An 18,344-nucleotide genomic window follows, 5' to 3' on the forward strand; every position below is an offset into this window, starting at 1 on the left:
GATGAAGAGGAGGAGGATGATGAAGAGGGGGAGGATGATGAAGAGGGGGAGGATGATGAAGAGGGGGAGGAGGATGATGAAGAGGAGGAGGATGATGAAGAGGAGGAGGATGATGAAGAGGAGGAGGATGATGAAGAGGGGGAGGATGATGAAGAGGGGGAGGAGGATGATGAAGAGGAGGAGGATGATGAAGAGGAGGAGGATGATGAAGAGGAGGAGGATGATGAAGGGGGGATGATGATGAAGAGGAGGAGGATGATGAAGAGGAGGAGGATGATGAAGAGGAGGAGGATGATGAAGAGGGGGAGGATGATGAAGAGGGGGAGGAGGATGATGAAGAGGAGGAGGATGATGAAGAGGAGGATGATGATGAAGAGGGGGAGGATGATGAAGAGGGGGAGGATGATGAAGAGGGGGAGGATGATGAAGAGGGGGGATGATGAAGAGGGGGAGGATGATGAAGAGGGGGAGGATGATGAAGAGGGGGAGGATGATGAAGAGGGGGAGGATGATGAAGAGGGGGATGATGAAGAGGGGGAGGATGATGAAGAGGAGGAGGATGATGAAGAGGGGGAGGATGATGAAGAGGAGGAGGATGATGAAGAGGGGGATGATGATGAAGAGGGGGAGGATGATGAAGGGGGGATGATGATGAAGAGGGGGAGGATGATGAAGAGGGGGAGGATGATGAAGGGGGGGAGGATGATGAAGGGGGGGAGGATGATGAAGAGGGGGATGATGAAGAGGGGGATGATGATGAAGAGGAGGATGATGAAGGGGGGGAGGATGATGAAGAGGGGGAGGATGATGAAGAGGGGGAGGATGATGAAGAGGAGGATGATGAAGGGGGGGAGGATGATGAAGAGGGGGAGGATGATGAAGAGGAGGAGGGTGATGAAGAGGAGGATGGTGATGAAGAGGAGGATGGTGATGAAGAGGAGGAGGATGATGAAGAGGGGGAGGATGGTGAAGAGGGGGAGGATGATGAAGAGGGGGATGATGAAGAGGGGGATGATGATGAAGAGGAGGATGATGAAGGGGGGGAGGATGATGAAGAGGGGGAGGATGATGAAGAGGGGGAGGATGATGAAGAGGAGGATGATGAAGGGGGGGAGGATGATGAAGAGGGGGAGGATGATGAAGAGGAGGAGGGTGATGAAGAGGAGGATGGTGATGAAGAGGAGGAGGATGATGAAGAGGGGGAGGATGGTGAAGAGGGGGAGGATGATGAAGAGGGGGATGATGATGAAGAGGAGGAGGAGGATGAAGAGGGGGAGGATGATGAAGAGGGGGAGGATGATGAAGAGGAGGAGGATGATGAAGAGGGGGAGGATGATGAAGAGGGGGAGGGTGATGAAGAGGAGGAGGATGATGAAGGGGGGGAGGATGAGGAGGAAGTGGATGACGAGGAGGATGAGGAGAAGGATAAGGAGGATGATGATGAGAAGGAGAGGAATGATGACGAGGAAGAGGAGAAGGAGATTGAGGAGGAGGAGGAAGTTTCTGATGATGATAATGACGTTGGGCCCGTGGTATTATCACTAGACCATAAATCCAGAGACCCATATAATGTTCTGGGCGCCTAGGTTTGAATCCAGCCATGACTGATGGTAGCATTTGAATCCAATAAAAATCTAAAATTAAATGATGACCATGAATCCATTGTCATAAAGACCCATCTCGTTCACTAATGTATTTTAGGGAGGGAAATCTGCCATTCTTTCCTGGTTTGAGTTACATGTGACTGCAGACCCACAGCCAATGTGGTCGACTCTCAACTGCCCTCAACGCAATTAGGGATGGACAAGAAATGCTGGCTCAGCCAGTGACACCCTCGTCCCATCAATGAGTAAAAGAAACAGACTATCTTTCAATTCCAGATTTTTAAAAAATTAATTACTTGAATTTAAATTTTCCATTATGCCCTTCCTGGTGCTCAAGTGGAGTCCAAATAGCCCATGCCCACCACTGCAATGGCCACATGGTATGAGGAGATGCCAAAGATGAGCAACTTCAAGGGTTGAAGTTGCTCATTGTTACCTTATACTATCCATGGTGAACATATGATATGCTCCGACCAATTGAACGATCATTAAGTTCAAGCCACAAAATAGGACTGTCACTCCAAGGTTGCATGAAAATGCAGGGAAGGGATTATCATCCTCAGCATAAAATATGCCTTGATGGCAAGTGCAAACGAGTTTACCCAACAGCCAACGGTAAACAAGCGGTGAGAGAACTCCTAAAACTGTGCTCATGATATCATCACTGCATGTGACCTGAGGGTATAAAAATTGTATACTCTGTCTTAATCGGATCACCTGAAGAATTGCATGCCATTAGAAGCACACTGCTCTTTGTAATATAATAGCTTAATATTAGTCCAGATGATGTGCCTGTGAATGTAATATTTGTATAAAACAGGCAGTTGTAGTGTAATATGTTAGATTTTTCAATACCATGTTATACACAACAGCTTACTAGGATCATGCAAAATACCCTGGAGGCAAAAGCCACATCAAAGACCTGGAGATTGGAAAATCCAAATTACCTTATTTTAATTGGACTTAATAAGGCTCTTTATTAGCTTGATCAGCAGCTACCAGCAACATGAGGGTGGGTAGCCTTGCTTACCTCCACAAAAATGCTCTGGAGATGAGATGCTGATAGGCCTGATTTTAGTTTTACCCCTGTCAGTCTCTGAAACCTGTTTTGGCAAAGGCCAAGTGTCTTATATTTCTGTAATCCTTTCATTATTGTGAAACTAACTAAGGCACTAAGAATACAGGGAAACAAAATGTGAAACTCAACCACATAAGAAGATATTAGTCCAGATCAATTCAAATTGCTGGACAATGGGATTAGAACAGATGGATGTTTGACTGATGTGGAAAAGATGGCCCAAAGCCTATGGTGGCTCAATGGTTAGTACTGTGACCTTGCGATGCTAGGGACCTGGATTTAATCCCAGCCTTGGGTGACTGTCTGTGTAGAGTTTGCACGTTCTCCCTGTGTCTGTGTGGGTTTCCTCTCACAGACCAAAGATGTGCAGGTTAGGCGGATCGGTCATGGGAAATGTAGAGTAATAGGGTAGGAGAATGGGTCTGCGTGGGTTACTCTTAGTCATAGAGATATACAGCATGGAAACAGACCCTTTGGTCCAACCTGTCCAGATATCCCAACCCAATCTAGTCTCACCTGCCAGCACCCAGCCCATATCCCTCCAAACCCTTCCTATTTATGTACCCATCCAAATGCCTCTTAAATGTTGCAATTGTACCAGCCTCCACCACTTCCTCTGGCAGTTCATTCCATACACGTACCACCCTCTGCGTGAAAAAGTTGCCCCTAAGGTCTCTTTGATATCTTTCCCCTCTCCCCTAAACCTATGCCCTTTGGTTCTGGACTCCCCCACCCCAGAGAAAAGAGTTTGTCTATTTACCCTATCCTCAGAGGATCAGTGTGGACTTGTTGGGCCAAATGGCCTGTTTCCACCTTGTGCGGATTCTATGATACATGGCCCTCTTTCTGTGCTGTAGGTTTTATGAAGTGTCAACAGTTGAAACCTAAGCATATGGGCCTGAGCTGAGGAGAAATGTCTTCATCCAGACAGTGGGAATTCTCTGCCACAGAAAGCGGTTGAGGCCAAAACATGGAGTGTTTTCAAGAAGGAGTTTGATAATAGTTCTTAAAGTTCAGGGGAAGGGGAGAATGTGGGAACAGGGGACTGAGTTGGATGACCAGACATATTGAATGGGGAAGCAGGCTTGATGGGCCGAATGGCCTATTCCTGCTCTGATTCTGAATTGCATTGAATTTATTGTTACTTGTACTGAGGCACAGTGAAAAGCTTGGTCTTGCGAGCAATCCAGGCAGATCACAGAGTTAAGTTGCATAGATAAGTAAATAATAGGTAAAAGGCAGCACTTAAGAAGGAGAGGTTGATATGACTAAACAGAGAAATATTACAGTATGGGACTTTAGCAGTGGAAGGCATAGCCACCAATAGTAGTTAAAATTGGGGATGTACAAGAGGCCATTTGGATTGGGTTTGGAGGTCTGGAAGGATTCCAGAGCTTGTGGAGGGGAGGAGTCAGACAGGGGTTTCAACACCTATCACTTGCAGAACATCTCTTCCACATCTTCCTTCAATTCCGGCGAAAGGCCATGGACTGGAAACGATAACTTATTTTTTCTCTCCCCACAGAGGTTACCAGACCTGAAGATGACTGCCAGGGCACAGTGTGTTTTTTTTAATGTTAGAATTCCCGCATCTGCAAGATTTTTGCCTTTGGAGGGAAGTCGTCCCCCGACGATTGACATTTCAGTCCAACAATCACCGAGCGGCAAATGTACTTGTTCAAGGGAAAGACGAGGGCTGGAGGCACGTCTCAGCCATGACGGACGTGGAATCATCCAATCGGAGAAGGCCTATCATTGAGAGTGACAAGAGCATTACCCACTCAGGCAGAGGCCACGACCTGTCTGATCAATCAGCGTGCTGGAGCTAGAGAGGCCAGGGTTTGGTTGCCAGGCAGCCGCAAGCAAGGTTGTATTGCAGCGCCAGAGTGACGTGACAGTGAAGCCACTCAGCTTTGAGATAACGTCGCGTCGCGGTCTGATTGGGCTCTGCGGGAGCTGTTGACCAATAGCCTCGGCGGAGAGGCGGGAGCAGTGCCATTAAAGTTCGGCTGAGCAGCCCAGGCTTCTCGGCGAATGTTTCAAGATGGCGGCTGCGGCAAGGGCCTTCGTACTTGCGAGCGTCTGGTCGATGCAGTTCGTGTGCCTATCGGCTTTCCTCAACATCGAAGAGCTCAACGAGATGAAATACGGAATCGAGATCCTTTCGGATCCTATCATTAAAGGACAGGCGAGTTGACGAGCGCTGTCAGAACGGGGGTTGGTGCTGCTACCTCCAGTGTCGTTGGCCGGCGTGCTATCGGAGACTTCTTATTGACAACTACCTTTAGCGTGATTCCAATGTATTGACTTCACTTTCAGCTGGTTGAGTAAACGCTGGGTGACCTTTCGTTCTTTATTTGTCATGACCACATATGAGTGACGGTGATGTGGCTTGACGTATGTTAAAAGGTGGAGGGAAAAGAATCTGCTCTTTGTCTTATGATGAATTCGTTTATTGTTTACATAATGTACTTTGGGCCATATGTCGACCTTGACTTGTGTAGTATAGCTGTTCTTAATATGATTTCAATGTTAACCGATTAAATGTTGCGTGATCTTCAAAATAGTTATTTCTAATATTGGCATCCGAGTTTTGTAGCATAGAAAGAGGCCGCCTTGCCGTGTCTGTCTGTTGGTTAAAACAGCTGTCTTGCTGAATCGCAATTTCCAGTTCTTGGTCTTTAGCTCTGGAGCTTACAATGCATGTTCGCATGTCTTTTTCAAATCGCAAAACCTTTGTCTCTACCCCCGTTTCAGGCTGTGGGTTCCTTCACTAACTGGACGAAAAAAATGTTTGACTCACTTCTGATCCTCCTGGTTAGTGAAACCTCTACTAACAAAAGTACATCATTCCGAGCCACACTCCGTCCATTTTTAATTCCCTTTGCACCCAGTGCTGGATGAGGTAGATGAAGCCTGTTTAGGTTGGTTAAATTGCTTTGGAACTGGTCATCAGCCTGTCATCAAGCATGGCTGACCAGGAGACACTCCTGTTCTTACTGCCAACAGTAGACATGATGGAAGGATTTGCAGGTTGATAATCAACTTGTTTTGGCACATCATAACATGGCTTGCTTGGCTATCAAGTTCTGGAATGGAACGCGAACACTGCTCAAAGGGCAGGCGCTGTACCTTCTATGTTACAAGACCTCCATTTACACTCCCTGGCCCCTTCATGATTTTCTGTACCTCAACTAAATATTCTCATAGTTGCTTCTGTTTCAAAAGTTTGTTTTGTATAATAAAAATTCTCCATTGCTGATGCCATCCTTAGTAAATCTTCTCCATGCCACCTCTCTCTTCTTATCCCCTAGGCCACTGTTGACAAACATATGGCTTCTTAACCACTGTGTTTGACCTGTTAGGGACCTTGAAGGTCCTATCTATTCCTCTCACTTTTTAGAATCCTATTAGCTTTCTTGTATGTTTCCTCAATTATTTGTCTACCCCAAAGGCATTATTTCACACGTTACTGGATTGAATTCCTTTTGTCGTTTTTCTGCTACCTGACCAGTGCATTGGTATCTTTCTATAGTCTACAGCTTTCTTCCTTGAGGATCTCGCGACTAAATTCTTAGCACCTGCGGATTTCTTAATTATGCCCTTACATTTAAGTTGGCATCATTGATATATACTACTCTTTGCATGGTACCTGGGACTGTGCTCTGTGGATCCCTACTAGAAGCAGTTGTATGTTTGCAAATACCAGCTGACTGTTTTCCTATACTCCCTGCACTGAGCCAATTTTGGTTCTTTCCCTTTGATCCCATGGGCTGTCAATTTTTTGACCAGTCTATCAATGTGGGATATTGTCAAAAGCCTCCTTAAAACCTAGGTAGACTTAAAGGTGCTAATCTCTTTGATTGTCATTATAGAGTCCTACAGCACAGAGACAGGCCCTTTGGCATGGATGAGTTTAGGCCAGCCAAAATGTCCATCCATACTAACCCCATTTCCCTGCACTTGGCCCATATCCTTCTAAACCTTTCCTATTTATGTATTTATCCAAATGCATTTTAAATGTTGTTAACGTGTACGCCTCAACCACTTATACTGGCATTTTATTCCATATACGTACCACCCTCTATTTTTAAAAAAAAGTTACACCTCCGGTTCCTTTTTATTCTTTCTCCTCTAACCTTAAACTGATGCCCTCTCGTCCTCGATTCCCCAACCCTGGGAAGAAGGTTGAGTGCATTTACCCTTTCCATGAATACAGAAGCTTTAGTTGTGTTAGTCATTCACCATCTAACATTTTAAAAAAAAATCCATGCCATCTGTCCTTGATTAATCTGTATCTGATTTTCTCATCAGGTTAAGTTGACTGGTGAGTACTTCATCCGGTTAACTGTTGCTCACTTTTAAAGTAACTGTCTAATGTCCAGAGAGGATGGGAAAATGATGGTCAGGGTCTTCACTGTTTCTTTCCTTAACAGGTTGGGATATATTTCATCCAGGTCTGGCAATGTAATTACTTTCAAGGATGCTAAATAGCTCAATGTTTCCTGTCTGTTTATCCCATCTGACAGCTCTCATCTTTCCTTGTTAACTACAAAAGTGGCATTGTCCCTCTTTTGTGAAGACTGACACAAAGTAATCATTACAAAGCATGCCCATGTATATCATCTTCCTCTGTGCATAAGTTATCTTTTTTAATTGGCTTAACCTTTTCCTGAGTTATAGTTTTAACCTCTATGCATTTATACATCTTTGAGCTTTTGTGTCCAAATTAATGCCCCCTCTTTGCTTTCCTAATTTCCATTTTAATTTCACCTCTGCACTTTTCATACTCTAGGCTTTCTGCAGTATTGAACATTCAGTATCTGGTTTAATTTTTAAAACAAATATTTGCAGGATGTGAGCATTGCTGGCAAGGCCAGCACTTATTGCCAATCTGTAATTGCCCTTGAAGCAGTGGTGAGGTCCAGGTACACCCACAGTACTGTTAGGGAGGGAGGCGTAGGATTTTGCAACAGTGAAATTGCGCCATATAGTTGCTAAATCTGGATGGTGTAGGTTGGAGGGGAACTTGCAGACAGTGGTGTTCCCATGTATCTGCTGCCTTTGTCCTTCTATAGGTAGCCATGGTCATGGGGCTGGAAAGTGCTGATGATGATTAGGCCTAGAATATTATCCTGATTAGCTTTTGAGCCAGGAGGCTGAGGTTCAAGTCCTACCTGTTCCAGAAGTGTGTAAAGATGTGTCTGAGCAGATTTGATAAAATACCTGTCCTGAAGAACTGGGGTCTTGTGTCAGGAGACCCAGGTTCAAATCTTACTTGAGAAGTGTATAATAATGTCACTGAACAGATTTACTAGAACACATAATCCCCTGAAGATTTCCTGCAGCAATGTCCCAGTGCTAAGGTAATTTGCTTCAACAGCCACAACCTTTGTGCTCCGTATGACTCAAGCTCGTTCAGAGTTCTTTGCTGGATTCTCATCAACTTCAATTTGCTAAGAAGACTTGGTGAAATGATGTTTAGACTGACTGCCCCCAACTCAAGGCTCTAATGAAGTGAGGAAAGCTGGCAGATACTGAACTGAGCATCTGTCAGCAGGTTATTGTTGTATTAAGTGTCTATTGATAACTCTGTGGTAATTCTTTCATCTCAATACTGATGATCGAGAATTGGTTCGGCGGTAATTAGTAGCACTGAGTTTGTGCTGTCTTTTGTGGACACAATGTACCTGGGCCACTTTCCAAATTGCCAGATAGGTGCCAGTATTGTTTCTGTTCTGGAGCAGCTTTGCCAGGAGTGCAGCTTGTTCTCAAACAAGTCTTCAGGACCATTGCCAGAATATTGACAGGGCCCATAGCATTTGCAATATTCAGTACCTTCAGCTGTTTGTTGATATTGTGTGGAGGGAATCTCATTGGCTAGGTACGAGTGTCTGGGATGCTTGGGATCTCTGGAGGAGGCTGAGTTGGATCATCCACTCACATTTCTGGATGAAGTTTGTTGCAAATGCTTCAGCCTAATCTTTTGCACTGATGTGTTGGGTTCCCCCACTATTGAGGATGGGGATATTTGTGGAGCTGCCTCCTTTAGTTGTTTAACTGTCCATCACCATCATGACTGCACAACTTTGGATCTGATCTGTTGGTTGTGAAATCTATTACCCCCGTCTATTGCATGCTGCTCCCACTGTTTTGCATACAAATCGTCCTGTGTTGTAGCTTTCACCTTGGGCCTTGTTTTTAGCTATGCCTATTGCTGCTTCTGGTAATATACTCTGACACTGTCTTTGAATTGGTGCTGGTCCCCTGGTTTGTTTCTAGGCTCATTCGAAAAAAGGGACAACTGACTGCGCAGACAATACACAGGGCTGCCAGTCTAAATTGTGTGCTCAAATCTTGAGGCGGCTAAGATTTATGCCTATTTTGCCACGCTTTACACCTTTTTAATACGTTAGTGTTTTTGACAATGTCTTTTTGTTTTGATCTAAGCAAGCGTAAAACAATTTAGTGTGGATAGAGGTTATTTCAGATGATGGGTAATTTGTGCAGTGCTGACATACAGCAACAAAGGTTCCAATTGACGATGGAAATAGGTTTACACTTGTGTATTCCTGTAATTTCACTCCAGTGAGCGCACAGTCAATGCATTAAAAGGTAATTGAAATCCAGTCTTTTGCTCAACAGACCTTGGTGTAGGCAGGTGATGAGAAATGTTAATTAGATTCTGGAATAGGTCTTGGCAGACAGAAGGAAATAGATTTAACAGCTTTTTCTGGTATCTGTTCGATCCTATAGAACTGAGGGTTTAATGTCTTACATTGCTACTTCAGTTCAAACCTCATTCTTTCAGCAGAAATTATGTTGGGAGCATATTAAATCCATTTACAACAATGTTTACACTTTCAGCTGGAGCCTGGTCCAAATTCAGTCCTTGAATTGAACTGAAATGTGTCAAAGTAACACTCTGCTGCCTATTTGCCTTTAGTGTATTAATTACAGTGTACCTTAATGTAATTTGGGCAAAGTGATATGGTAGCTATTTAAAAAGTGGCATTTTACCTGAATTGGAAAAGGCTGTAATTTGCACAGATTCAATCGAATGTGACTGTGACTGTCTCTGCATAAGGCCAGAAGATTTAGGAGCAGAAGTTAGACATTTGGTCCAATGAAATAATGATGATCTGATACAGTAGATTCCTCCCCCACCTGCCCCCTTTACCCGTGAGGGATATGTTCTGGGGTCTACCGCAGAAGGCTAAGCCACAGATAGGAGCGAACCCATCCATTTATATAGGAAGCATGCCTTTCCAGCAGCCTCCTGGTCCCTGGTTCTGGAACATTCCCTTTTATATGTTTGGGCCATAGGAAACCGCAGAGAATGGTTCTGCGGATATGTGGGGGTGGAGGAGGAACCCCACCTCCCTGCATACCCCCTATAACCCCCAACCCCCTTAACGATTTAAAAGCCCGTCTATCCCCGCCGTAAATATAAGAAGCGACCCAACCTCAACAGACCACTGTGATAACGAAGTCCACAGGATCACCGAGAGAAGAAACATGTCTCCCATGTGTCTTAGATGAGTGATTCCATACTCTGTGACTATGCCCATTAGTCTTAGACTATCCCACAAGGGGAAACAACATCTCAATATCTACCATGTCAAATCTTTGAAGACACTTGTGTGGTTCAATAAGGTCATCTTCCATTCTCCTAAACACAGTTAAAGATCACAACACCAGGTTATAGTCCAACAGGTTTATTTGGAAGCACTAGCTTTTGAAGCACTGCCTCTTCATCAGGTGACCTGAAAAAAGATTCCTGTAGCAAAATCAGAAATTGCTGGAGAAACTCAGCTGGTCTGGCAGCGCCTGGAGAGAAAGCAGAATAAATGTTTCTGGTCAAATGACCCTTCAGAATGCTCTGAGCATCCATCACTGGACCTGAAACGTTAACCCTCCCTCTCTCAAGATGCTGTCAGACCTGAGTTTCTCCAGCAATTTCTCTTTGATTACAGATTTCCAGCATCTGCAGTTCTTTTTATTTTAGATTTTTATTTCCATTTGCCCCAGGAGTTAGCACTCTTTCTGGTAGGAGAAAATGGCTCATGAGACTCATCATCTAATCAATGGCGTGGATGTTGGCATTTTGTTTCCAATTTGTAGGTTGTGGGTATGTGTTTTGGAGAGTGAAGACTGCAGATGCAGGAGGTCAGCGTCGAGAGTGTGGCACTGGAAAAGCACAGCAGGTCAGGCAGCATCAGGGGAGCAGGAGAATCGGCAGGATTCCTGATGAAGGGCTTATGGCTGAAACGTCGATTCTCTTTCTCCTCGGATACTGCCTGACCAGCTGTGCTTTTCCAGCACCACATTCTACTCTACATATATTGCCCTGAGAAAATTGGACATCTTATATAGCAGATGTTTTATTTTGCAAATGCCTCATACTGGCTCAGTTGAATAGAAATGTCCTCCCCACAATAGGTGACTGCTCATTGGACTCTCTCAACTAACTTGTTTTACCTGACTTCCAGCCTACATTTCCTAGCTTTGCTATTTCTGTGAATCTAATCTCTTGACCACTCCATTTAACTTAGCTAAACTTGAATGTATGTAGGATTAAGATGGCCCAAAATGTTTTACAACCAATGACCTACTGCAATATTTCTACAGTTGTAATGGAGGCAGGCGTACACAGCAGTGTTCCACAAACCACTGAGGTGGGTTTTACAAACCCACCGACTCCCACAGCTGCCTGGATTACACCTCTTCCCACCCTCCCTCCTGCAAAAATGCCATCCTGTATTCCCAATTCCTCCGTCTCCGCCGTATCTGCTTCCAGGAGAACCAGTTCTACCACAGAACACACCAGATGGCCTCCTTCTTTAGAGACCGCAATTTCCCTTCCCACATGGTTAAAGATGCTCTCCAACACATCTCGTCTACATCCCGCACCTCCGCCCTCAGACCCCACCCCTCCAACCGTAACAAGGACAGAATCCCCCTGGTGCTCACCTTCCACCCTACCAATCTTCGCACAAACCAAATCATCCGCCGACATTTCTGCCACCTCCAAACGGACCCCACCACCAGGGATATTTCCCTCCCCACCCCTTTCCGCCTTCTGCAAAGACCGTTCCCTCCGTGACTACCTGGTCAGGTCCACGCCCTTACTCGCCCCTCCTTTCTTTCTTCTTCCCCCCCCCCCCCCCCCCCCCCACCAAAACCCCAAAACAACCCACCCTCCCTTCTGGCACCCTCACCTGCCACTGCAGGAATTGCAAAACCTGCGGATGCTTCCAAGCAGAGTGCTTTAGGGAACATCTCTGGGACACCCAGACCAATCAACCCCACTGCCCTGTGGCCCAACATTTCAACTCCCCCTCCCACTCTGCCGAGGACATGGAGGTCCTGGGCCTCCTTCACTGCCGCTTCCTCACCACCAGACGCCTGGAGGAAGAACGCCTCAGAACATTTCAACCCCAGGACATCAATGTGAATTTCACCAGTTTCCTCATTTTCCCTTCCCCCACCTCACCCTAGTTCCAACCTTCCAGCTCAGCACTGTCCCCATGACCTGTCCTACCTGCCTATCTTCCTTTCCACCTATCCACTCCATCCTCCTCCCTGACCTATCACTTTCATCCCCACCCCCTTTCACCCATTGTATTCTGCTACTTTCACCCCACCCCCCTAATTTATCCCTGTACTCTGCAGGCACCCTGCCTCTATTCCTGATGAAGGCTTTTGCCCAAAATGTCGATTTTCCTGCTCCTTAGATGCTGCATGACCTGCTGTGCTTTTCCAGCACCACTCTAACTTAGACTCTGGTTTCCAGCATCTGCAGTCCTTTTTTTTAAACCTGTTCCACAGACCGCTCAGGCAAGTAACCGGATCATTTCTTTCCCAATTCATGGACAAATATTGGCCAGTAGAACTTCCCTACATGTGTAAATAATACCACTGGATCTCTTGGATCCATTGAAAAGGATAAACAGGGTCATGTCTGAAAGATTGCAGCTTGTTTTTTAATAAAGTACACTTTCTTCTTATAGAGGCGTTACAATGATTATTGGTGTTTTTCTGCATAACCTACACAAACCCCAGTATGGGTCCTAGTCAGAACCTGGAAATGTGACTGCTGGACTCTGAGCTTGCTCCATTCTAGGTTTTCATCTGTTATGTTTCAGTGCCTCTATTTTCAGCTGTTGTCTATGTTGGTCAGTTCTGTTGCATTGCTTTTCAAAAGGGAAAATTTGAGACTGGATACTAAGGTCTCAATGCTGAGCTGCCATACTGATAATCCTGTGCTGGAAGATTTGAGGGGATTTAGTTAATCCTCAAGTGTCAAAGGGGAAAGGTTAGATTGTTTAATCCAAGATAGCAGCAGTTGAGTAGGCTAGTCCACTCTGTCTGCTTCTCTCTTTCTTTCCTTGATCTCTTCCTTTTGTTGGTTTCTTTCTACTTACCTTCTGGAGAAAGCTCTGTCACGGAGACAGTGACCATCGCAGCTTTGCCAGGTCCAGAGTTGGCAGCAGCTGGGGGTCCAGAGTGGAGAGTTTTGCGGTTGGCAGCTTGTTGCGACCTGGAGCATGGCAGCAGCTGGGGACCTGGATCAGGACTTTGACAGTTGGAGATTGAGCTCAATGTGGCAGTGAGGGTGGTTCCCTGGCATCTGTGGCAATGGTGGGGAGAGTAGGCAGACGGAGGTCTCCTGGAGAGTGGGCCAAAATGGAGGAGATCAAGCCCTCTGAGGGAGTGCGAACTCAGCATGACTAAACACTTAAAGACAGAATTTTTAACTTAGTACTAAGAAGGACTGTAATATTTAACTCTGTTTCTTTATTTCCATACTTTGTGTCTGTACTATTGTATTGCGGTACCTTTGTATCTCTGATGATGTCAGGAATGGCAACATTAGTACAAAAGTATAGTGAAAAAAGTGTACAGAGTACATGTGACAAAGTAATCTAATTCTAAATTTGGATTCCATCTTCTTGGTCATTGTGTGGTATTGTGTGAATGTTTCTTGCCACTTGTCAGCCCAGGTCTTGTTGCATTCGAATGTGGTCTGCTTCAGTACCTGAGGAATGGTGAATAGTGCTGAACATTGTGTGATCTTTGGTGAAAATCCCCATTTCTGAACTTATGGTGGAGGGACAGTCATTGATGAAACTGAAGATGGTTGAGCCAGGGACACTACCCTGAGGAGCTTGTGCAGAAATACCCTGCAATTGATATGACTGACCTCCAACAACTGCAAGCATCTTCCGATGTGCGACAGATTAGATTAGATTAGATTAGATTACTTACAGTGTGGAAACAGGCCCTTCGGCCCAACAAGTCCACACCGCCCCGCCGAAGCGTAACCCACCCATACCCCTACCCCTACATCTACATCTACCCCTTACCTAACACTACGGGCAATTTAGCATGGCCAATTCACCTGACCTGCACATCTTTGGACTGTGGGAGGAAACCGGAGCACCCGGAGGAAACCCACGCAGACACGGGGAGGATGTGCAAACTCCACACAGTCAGTCGCCTGAGGTGGGAATTGAACCCGGGTCTCTGGCGCTGTGAGACAGCAGTGCTAACCACTGTGCCACCGTGCCGCCCACCCCAACCAACAGAGGACCCCCCCAACCCCCCGCCCAATTCCGACTGACTCCAGCTTTGAGAGCGCTCCCTTGGTGCCACAATTGGTCTGATGCAACCTTAATATCATGTGAAGTTAGCATGTCAGCTCTTTTGTCCATGTTTGGACCACGGTTGTAGTGAAGTCAGGGGCTGAGTGGCCCTGGCAGAATCCAAACTGAGCGTCAGTGAGCAGGTTACTGTGACGCAAGCATCATTGGTGACACCTTCCATCACTTGACTGATCATTTGAGAGTTGACTGATCAGATGGTAATTGGTCTTGCCTCTGCTTTCTGCCCATGCGCAAAGTGCCAAGTGTTCACTCAGTAACTTTCTACTGTAGTATGTGAGAGAGACTGAATTGGTCGTGCTGTGAATTGAGTGTGCATACCTCACTGTTGTGTGCTGGTACTTGGTGGTAGTTGATTGGGATACCAGTAAGAGGATTGTAGCAACTACCTTCTTCGGGGAGCGCAAATTGTCAAAACTGTCAGGTGCAAAACTGAAGATCTATAATTTCCCAAAGGATTCACTGTTCAGAACAAATTTGAGCTCCTGTCCTGAAATGAGTGAAACCAAAAACCTTGCAAGTTAGACCTCAAAATAAACTTAGTTTCAAATTTCAGTTTCTTGGATCAGCATGGCCGACTCTGTTCTTGGCTCGAGCATCTCGTCCCTGCTCGAGTGGCAGCAGTACGACAATGAGCCACCTTCCTCTTTCAACAAGCCAAAATTAAACCCCTCACACTAATTTATGCAAATTGAAGAAACCATAATTAAAATAGCTTAGCAGCTGTTCAATTCTAGTACTGTTGACTGACTGCCCTTGATTTCCAGAAACTTCTGTGCGTGCAGAATAGTGTGTGATGGGATCATTTGCAAGGCAGAAATGTCTTATAGTATCAAATGTTGGTGAGGAAGTGCAGAATTCAGCGGGTTAACCAATGCACCGACGTCTTTAGGTTGTACTGAGTTGTTGATTTTTGCAGTGTCAAAAATGTCTGTTTTTCTTGGACTGAATGCAAGGGTTATTTGCAACATGTGGAATTGAGATTGAACAGGCTAGGACTTCTACCGCTCAAAAAAGAAAGGTGACCTGGTAGGAGTGGTTTGATGGGTTAGTCATGACCAGATACTTTATCTTGTGGTAACCAGGTGAAGGACCATAAGTATAAAGCAGCCTTAAATAAATGAAATGGGAATTTAGAAGAAAGTTTCTTTTTAAGTTGGAAGTTGTTAGAATGTGGACCTTGCCCCCATAGGGAGTCAGACGAAAAAGTGTAGATGCAACTTACGGGAAGCTAGATAAACGAAAGAGAAAGAAATTGATTTCCTGAAATGTTCCACCACCTGGTTTATCTACCTTACTGTAATTTTGTTAGTACATATCCTTGTTCCCTTTCCTCTTATGTACAGGCCTAGTTTTCTTTTAGATGCATTGCTATCATTACCCTCAATAGCTTCTAGTGGTCATGAATTCTACAAACTTGTCATTGTTTGGTTAATTTTTCCCTATTTCTCCATTGAATTGATTGGCAAGTATCTAATTATGGTCCAATTTGGAATTCCATTTCCACTTCTGCTCTGTCCAACTCACCCATCATTTTGAGGAGCTCTGCAAGATCACCTCTAAGTATTTATTTGAAAAGTCTGTAGTCCTGTATGGTTCAGTCTTTCCCAATAGTTTGTATTATCTCCATTCTGGTGTCATCCTTGCAAATTTATTTTGGACACACTTTTATGTTTTTGTCCTGTTTTGAATACACAGCCTTCAAAAATACTGTTGCTCACCAAGTAGTATTTCCTTTGCAGTTGTGGGTTTGATTATCTTGACAGTTATCAGGCTTTTTGAAATTTGGATGTGATGCTAGTTAGGCTGCATTTCCTGTTCATTCCTAGTCAGCCACCAATACAGTACTCTGGCCAGGCCACTGCACAAGACATTGCCATGGATAGGTTGGAAAGGTGACTTCGGTCTGCAATATGGTTTGACTTCCAATGTGATAATTATTGAAAAGTTTCAAATGCATCTTTGAGTTTTTCTCAGTGTTCATGCTGTTATCAGGATTGTTATGCAACTGGTAACCTTTCTAGGCAAGCAAGGTGATATCGGTACTTGACCTACTTTGTAATTGTGCCATTTGTCCGATACCTGAATTAATGCAGAGTATCAAAAAGCTCAGCACGAGAGGGAAAGCCACTGGGTATTGGTTCAAAGTAGTGACTGTAGAGTCTGAAAAGGTCAGCTCTAAAATTAAACCGGGCAAACCACTTGTTTAAATGAGTGGATGTTGTTATATAATAAAACTGAGCCGCACCACATCGTGCTTCTCTATATTTGATTTGAAATGGTTTGTTCTGCTCTGCATTTAGCTAACCTATCGCTAAATCTGAAAGTAAACAGAGCTAATGGGTGTTTAATTCTCGCAGTCAAATGTCAGGTTGTTCCTGATTTACCTGGAGCCATACCAAGAACAGAATTAAAAGGGAATAGTATTGTTTACAGATTGCAAGATCCTATCTTGCCACAACAATAATGGCATGTGTAGTGTAACTTGAATCATTGATATTTTCATTTTAATAACTACCATGCTAACTGATTTGTTTTTGTATGCTTATTTAATTACAAAATTCCTTCATGTTCATGCATGTTTTTGTGTTTGCAGTATGTTAAGCTTCATGTCATGTAGTTTTGGCAAACATCCAACCAAAGTCCTCTGAGTTGCCAAGTTGTTTTCCAGTTTCAGTGATGGGGTGCTGTGAGGAGTTAGTAATTGTGCTCTGTGTGTGGGTGGAGTGGGAGCAGGGGGAAAATGGAGAGCTGTTGCTGTCCTTTCTAACTGCCTAAATTCCTCTTTCAAAACAGTTTCTGTCACCTATTTGGGAGATAGGCAGTGAAAGGGCCTCATTATTAAATTGCTGTTTTTCCTACTCAGCTGTTTTCACCAACAATTACAGGTCTGGAACAGTGAATTTTGACATCGGGTTATAGTCTAACCGGTTTATTTGAAAGCACGAGCTTTCGGAGCACTGCTCCTTCATCAGGTGGTTGTGGAGAAGAAGATTGTAAGACACAGAATTTATGGCAAAAGTTTACAGTTGTGATGTAACTGAAATTATATATTGAAAAAAGGCCTGGATTGTTTAAGTCTCTCATCTTTTAAAATGACAAACAATCCAGGTCTTTTTCAATATATAATTTCAGTTACATCACAACTGTAAACTTTTTGCCATAAATTCTGTCTTACAATCTTATTCTTTACAACCATCTGATGAAGGAGCAGAACTTCAAAAGCTAGTGCTTCCAAATAAACCTGTTGGACTATAACCCGATGTTGTGATTTTTAAACTTTGTACACCCCAGCTAACCCAAGTGAAAAGCCATAGCTCCTCACGCAGCATGTTTGAAATTTGCCATGTTCCGGTTTCTGAAACCAGCTTGCAGGCTTACCTCAAAACAAGAGTTGGCGTGGTGAACCTTTCTGCAAAATGGCTCGAGCACAGCACTGTCTAGAACCAGTATATGGTGAGGTACCTGGAGGACAACCGGAACTAATGGAACAGAACTTCCAAGATTTTGTGCTTATTGAAGAGAAGGGAATATCAATCAGACTTCCCCTGACATCTTGAAACCTTTTTGAATACCATCCCCTTTGGACTGCTACTGTAGTTTAAGCTGTTTGTTTCTTCTCCCCATAACATCAAATTTCAGTATTGTGGGAGAGTTAAATGAAATTCACAAATATGTGACTTTCTTTTTGAAAGAAAAGAAACTAATTGACTTTTGGCTTAAAAATTTCAATGCAAGTAAATATCAAAACTTAACTATGCATTTATAAAATTGTATAAATGATGCCAGACATTCCTTAACAATTGGATTAAATTCATAGTTATATAATTTTTTGTTGTCATGTTAGTTGAAATTAATATGAATGTTTAAGCCCTTTCCTGCTTCATGGTGATATTTCTAGATTTTTTAATGTATCTGAACAGGTTGATTTTCTGATGCATCTATGGAGCAGTTGGGGCTTGAACCCAGGCCTTCTGGTGCACACTGGCATTACCA

The 18,344-nt window shown here is 44.2% G+C and overlaps 2 protein-coding genes across 3 annotated transcripts in view; both read left to right on the forward strand.

Annotated features, from left to right (window-relative positions):
• The first annotated feature begins 234 nt into the window (after positions 1-234).
• LOC140471146 (uncharacterized) lies at positions 235-1,586 on the forward strand. The gene is given in 3 exon segments (XM_072567025.1): positions 235-648; positions 651-966; positions 1,024-1,586. Coding segments are annotated over 3 exon segments (1,293 nt in total).
• Positions 1,587-4,692: 3,106 nt separating this feature from the next.
• The window catches only part of os9 (OS9 endoplasmic reticulum lectin), a 47,428-nt gene continuing 33,776 nt past the window's right edge, over positions 4,693-18,344 (forward strand). For both annotated transcript variants that reach the window (XM_072566924.1, XM_072566925.1), the window contains exon 1: positions 4,693-4,870. In XM_072566924.1, coding sequence (XP_072423025.1) covers positions 4,727-4,870 — 144 coding nt within the window. In that variant the 5' untranslated portion in view covers positions 4,693-4,726. The remainder of the gene's footprint in view (positions 4,871-18,344) is intronic.

Source organism: Chiloscyllium punctatum, chromosome X, assembly GCF_047496795.1.
Source record: "Chiloscyllium punctatum isolate Juve2018m chromosome X, sChiPun1.3, whole genome shotgun sequence".
Lineage (NCBI taxonomy): Eukaryota > Metazoa > Chordata > Chondrichthyes > Orectolobiformes > Hemiscylliidae > Chiloscyllium > Chiloscyllium punctatum.